At 47.3% G+C, this 6,000-nt stretch overlaps 1 protein-coding gene across 1 annotated transcript in view; it reads right to left on the reverse strand.

The window, feature by feature from the left end:
• The window catches only part of LOC147725692 (uncharacterized), a 121,821-nt gene extending 118,570 nt beyond the window's left edge, over positions 1 to 3,251 (reverse strand). The window contains exons 1-2 of the mRNA XM_086964576.1: positions 3,191 to 3,251; positions 1,360 to 1,400 (exon numbers count right to left, since the gene is read on the reverse strand). Coding sequence (XP_086820702.1) covers positions 1,360 to 1,366 — 7 coding nt within the window. The 5' untranslated portion in view covers positions 1,367 to 1,400; positions 3,191 to 3,251. The remainder of the gene's footprint in view (positions 1 to 1,359; positions 1,401 to 3,190) is intronic.
• Positions 3,252 to 6,000: the final 2,749 nt, after the last annotated feature.

A 6,000-nucleotide genomic window follows, 5' to 3' on the forward strand; every position in this document is an offset into this window, starting at 1 on the left:
CTGCTCCAGCAAAGGAGCATCCTGGCGCCACCAGCAAGGTAAAACACAACACAACATGCAGCCGGAAACAGAAAAGGACAGCTAAAAGAGGAGACTAAAACAAAAATGTTTTAGTGATGATGGATAGGTTTGCAAATGGTTGAATATTGATATGGATGGAAGGACAGAATGAATGTGGAAAAATTGAATGATGGATGAAAGAATGATTACACTTTATAACCCCCATTATCTTAATTACATTTCATATAGATTGACTTTCACATTTATAGGAGTCATTGTCTCTGTATAATGTGTGTGTTGTAACGCACTCTGACACCCTGTCCTACTTTCTTAGGATGAGAAGCACTATAAAAGAAATTAAATACACACGAGAGAGGGTCTATGTGAAGAGTAGGGGCACCATTGGAGGGTGGTAGCAAGGCCGGACCGGGCATTGGGCTTTTCCCTGGGAGGCTGGAAGGGTGGGGTGGGGGCAGTTCTCTTACCACAAAAAGACCTGTGCATTTTCTCAAAGCTGCGCATACTGGAAAAAACCATGAAGTGCACAATTGGCTCAACCTAATATAAACTTCTTTTCACTTGTACTTAAGTGGTTGTCTATTTACTTACTTATATACTATTGCGCAACCTTCTCGTGTGTGTCTATAAAACTTACCTTTTGTCATGAATTTCGACTTCCTGTCCTGAATTTTAACCCTTTGTCCTACATTTTTACACTCACTGTCCTTAATTTTCACCCATGCCAGTTGGTCACCCTACCCGCAGGGGAACAGCGCCGCTCCCTGCAACGCCCAAATTACGGACAAAAGGCGCCCGTAAAAGGATTCATCACGGACAACGGACGCGAGGTCCAAATCACGGATGGTTTGTGAAATTTACGGTTGGTCACCGTACATCCTGTGCTGCTCGATTCTTTGTTCTTAGCAGATGTCTATACTCTCTCCTATAGGCTCGCAGGAGCCATTCACTGCCACCTCCTGGTGGCGCTGGGTTCAAGCCTGTAAAACGTTGTACCTCTTGTAATAACATTCCTTGTACCAGCTGGGGTCTCTCTCCTCGCCCCCAACCCTTCACTGTTAATACTGGCTGCGACCACAGGAGTTTCAATCCATGAACCATTAGACCCTACATGATAGGTACATACAGGTCAGCATCCTCTGGGGCATTAAGGGTGCAGGGTCCATATCTTGTCAAGATTGCATTTAATAGAGAGATTTCATGCAGATGTGTCTCTTAATCCATCCAGCACTTCTCCTGTTATGTAGGGGTCTCCCACTGCTCTCCACAGTGAGCCGCCCCCCCTCCCCCCGGACCATGCTCCCCACCCCCCATCATTGGCCTCTGTATCAGGTCACTTACTTCCCATGATGCTCTTTGGGTGCTCCACAATCACCTTCTTCCTGTTGAGAAAAAGGCAGAGAAATGTCTGTCACTCACTGATGTCAACACACAGGAGCCCAGAGATGGGTTTATGTGAGGAGGTGTCACTGTGGCAACATATGACATGGCTTCTGTCACGTGCGTGCCTTACATGATGCGTGTCACTTTCATCAAATCACGAGACATTAACATACATGACTTCATGGGATGTGCTTTTCATTGCATCTCATGACGCGTGAGTGTCACGCTGGCTTCATCACAGGGTGCAAGAGGATTGCTTGACGTGGCATTGCTCACTTTCATCCCATTGGTCGCTGCCTGGACATTATGTGACGACACTACACTGGGACATTAGCAGTGAAGGAAGTGGGTACGTGTGGTTGATTTAACAACTGTGACATGGACATGTGAAGTGAGGCGAGGCGCAGAAATAACAGGCGACAAATCTTTCTAGCCCTACGATTCAAGTTATCGCATCAGATAAGTAGTGACAGTCTCGCTTATTATATGCATCATTTAAATTAACACATGTCCCGACGCCCACCCCCTTTCCTGACATTCATACATGCGACAAGACCCTAATTACAACTTTAAAAATGTGCCTGCCTGATCTCTTGACTGGGGGTGAATGTTTTGATTTGTTCTGCATATCAATTGTGTCTTGCTTTCTCGCCCCAAGTGCACCAGGTATGCCCAGACGTGGGTCCTGGGCTCACTGTGCCACTGGAATCAAGCTATCCTGGCTGAAGAGGGGTGAAACCCCGAAACCGGTCCTAGGAAGCTTGTTTCTGGTCCAGGGAGGCCCCGGCTTGGCAGTTCGGGCTGGACTGTTCCCATGAGGCACAGGGTTAAGAACGATTTGCATATGGCCAGGTCTAAATTGGGGTGGCATGGTGAGAAAGAATGATGAATTAAACCCAGATCTCTTGACTGGGGGTGAATGTTTTGATTTGTTCTGCATTCCTTCCATCAATTGTGTGTCTTTTGCTTTCTCGTCCTGGGCCCAGCAGCCGTCAATGTATTTTGAGCCCTACCTGGTTAACACCACCTGTGACATCCACAGGTTCCGATTCCAACATCAGTCTGCAGTTAAATCATGTGTCAGACAGACTGCCACAACACGGCGTTCATCAAAGAAATCAGGTGTCAGTCATGGTGGGGTCCCACAGGTGGGGTGGGATGCCAACCACCCACGCCCTGTAAAGAGTTGGGAAAGGGTGGGGGGGGGGGGCAATGCTCTCCACGCTGATCAATACTGGGCTTGAATCAAGAAACCCTGGGGCTACCATTACCTCCACATCAGGGGTGGAGGCCGCGCCTTGAAGCCGCGTCTTCGCGGAGCTGATGACCCCAGAGGCTTCAGGGCTGTCAGGTGGTCAGCAAGGAGGTGACGCAGCCAATCACACCTTCTAGAAACTTACTGCAAGGGGGGATTTTTTAATTAAAAAACACCCCATGGATAGGAGCTTTGCTATTTTTGCTTTGTATGTAGAGGGGGCGGACCCTCAACCCCCCCCCTGGACAGAAGCCAAGACTCTGCCACATATATATGTTGATGCGGTGTCTGTAGTCGATTGTAAGTGCTGAATGAAAGCCCCCTCTTATCTTCCGCAGGGCTCGACCCTGGTCTCACCAATGCCCTCAACACAGCCCGAAAGAGCTGCTCAAACTCTAAAGTACAGCTCAAGATCCAGCCATTGATGGAAAGGGCGTGGCTCGTGCTTTGTCACTTAAAAGCGTTGCTGCTGCGCTTCAGAAAAGGTGCAGAGTTTGAAAGTGCTGCTGCAAGTCAAGCCCACCCCCGTCTTACCCGTGTTCGCAAATGCAGCCGCGTCCAAGGTCACACAGCGCGCAGTGATCTCAAGCCGAGCATCTTCCCCTCCCCGGTTTATATGCCATCAGGCCACGCCCCTTCCCAGCTGAGACTCTGTATCTGATGTCAGTCCGTGTGCGAGCATGTTGCATAAGTGTGATGCACAGACGTCACGAAAAACAAGCATTTGCAATGCAACAGGTCTCGCGTTTACGCGAATTTAAGCTATTTGCATTGTAAATGACAATGCCTTTTATTTATGTTTCAAAAACAAAAACATAAATAAAAGGCATTTTCATTTAGAGTGCCAATTGGTCAAACTCGTAAAAACGCATGACCTGTTGCATTGCAAATGCTTGTTGTTTTGTGTAGTAGGCTTTTTAAATATTTTTTCACGACTCAAAATAAAGGCCAGACCTATTGGCTTTGCCAGTGCTAGCTTGACTTTTTTGCAATGAAAGTTTGCATAAATCAGCTGCTAAAAGAGGTCTCCCGGTGCCCGCTGGGAGCGGGATACATTTTACAGAATGTTTGAGGCAATTAACCTTTGCAAGAGATGACGTCATCGGACCCAGCCCTCGGGTTCATTCTTAAAGTAAACAGATCGAAAAATACCTGCCGACAACCGTAGGTGTGATTGACCCTCTTTGTGAGTCTTAAGCTTCAATACAAACACTTTAAGAGGTAGTGAAGTCAATGGCAATGGTGCAGGTGGGGGGACAAGAACATATAGGGGCAGATTTACAAGCCCATTGCGCCTCTTTCGCGCAGCCGTTGCGTCACTTTTGTGACGCAGCGGCGGTGCAAAAGATGCGCCATGGTTTGGGGTATTAACAACGTGACACATCTGTGAGATGCGTCACGTTGTAAAGCTCTGCGCCATAAGGAGGCGTCCGGCGCAGGGGGGGAGTGGGGATGTTCCTGCTCAGGAACGCCTCCCAAAAATGGCTGAGTGAAATCTACAAGATTTCATTCAGTCACTTTTAGGCCCATGCTGCGTCAAAACCCTGCGCCTGCTTGAAGCAGGCGTACGGCTTGACGCAGTATTGTCCAGATAGGGCCCCCGAAAGCATTGCTGGAGCTGCATCGCACTTGCGACGCAACTCCAGCAATGCGCCGCTTTTACGGCACAGATGCATGACGCATCTGTGCCGTTTTTGCCCCATGGTGCGCCGCATTGTAAATGCGGTGCATCCTGGGGGGCGGAGCTGCGGTGCACAATTACTGGCGCATCCCTGCTGATATGCAGGGATGCGCTAGTAATTGTAAATCTGCTCCCAAGTGTTTTCATTGTCTCATGTATTGTGTGTATGTCCACTCGGATCAGCAATATTCTCACTACGTAAATGTCATTTAGTATAATATAATGTCTGTGATATATATGTTATAGGCAGCTTATTATATATATGAAAAAAGAAAAGTAATCAAAAAGCAAAGTCATGAAAATTGATGTATAATTTTTATATATCACAATGAATATATCATAACAGAATAATTTTTGTGTCGTGTGGTGTTTTTTTTGTACTCTTTTAGCCCCCCCCCTTTTGGACCGGCCTCCCATTCGTGACAATCTGGTCCTAGGGACCGAAAATTTGTCCAGAGTGGCAGAGCCGAGCAGGCGCGGTGGTACGTAAGGATGAGCTAGGACATTGAGGTATTGAGGTGCCTTGCCCGATTTGATCTTAAACATATAGCTCAGGGCTTTGAATTTAATCTGATTTTTCACCCTGAGCCAGTGAAGGTCCCGAAGATAACCTGAAATGGGAGCCATTCTGGGAACCTGGTAGTCAAAAGCATGTGTGTCAGGCTGCATTATTTTATTAAAGACATCATGAAAGATTTCTGCAGCTGACAGCCCACCAAACCTGAGTCTTTCATATCTGATCAAAACAACATTTATGTATGCTGACATTTTATATAGCGGACAAATCACTGCCGGAGGGGTATCGCGGCGATACGCTACTCGGAGTGGGGACAGCATTCTAAAACAGCCAAGTCCTCAATGCCTTCTAAAAGGAAGCAAAGTGTGAGCAGGAGCGGAGAATGAGGGGAAGTTTATTCCAGTGATAGGGGACTGTGTAAGAAAAGGATCTGCCCCCCTGTCTTGAGGTACATATACATGAGATAACCAGAAGCGCCTTACCCGAGGACCTTAGACATCCCGTAGGCAGGTACAGTTTTAGTCGTGTAGACAGATATGCTGGATGGGATTTGTGGAGTGCCTTGTGTGTCAGACAACATAGTTTCAAAGTGACATGCTTTCTAATCGTCAACCAGTGACGCTTACTAAGAATCGGGGAGGAGGGTGAGCGAGATTATTCCTGGATATTCTTCTTCTCTCCGGAGTATTAGCATATATTTATCATTTTAGGGACCGATGTTCCTGAAAAGAGTATCTACAAGATATGACACATTCCTGTAATTCTCCCCTGTGCGAGCGCACACACAGCAGCCGTGCGCCAGCGCAGTCACCCCTGCACCAGGCTGCCTACGCTGAGGGGATGATTGTTTGGTGTTGGAAGGGACCCTTTCTTGCACAAAAACAATCATTAAAGGCACTTTCCTCTTTCTATTTGGGCTTCAGAAATGTAGCATGCTTAGAAAGAGAAAACAACGAGTTGAAATTCAAGTATTTCTCCTCTTTGCGCTTCCTTACACCTCAACTGGGAAGGTGTAGGATTCTGACGCATCCCCAGCTTTACAAAATATTGTACATCTGGGAATGTGTCAGGGGTCATGGATGTTCCATGGGAGCATCCACAGCAACATCCATGGAACACCCCTGTCACGCCATTATGCCTGAAAGG

The sequence above is a fragment of the Lissotriton vulgaris genome, chromosome 3_2 (assembly GCF_964263255.1).
Source record: "Lissotriton vulgaris chromosome 3_2, aLisVul1.2, whole genome shotgun sequence".
Classification (NCBI taxonomy): domain Eukaryota; kingdom Metazoa; phylum Chordata; class Amphibia; order Caudata; family Salamandridae; genus Lissotriton; species Lissotriton vulgaris.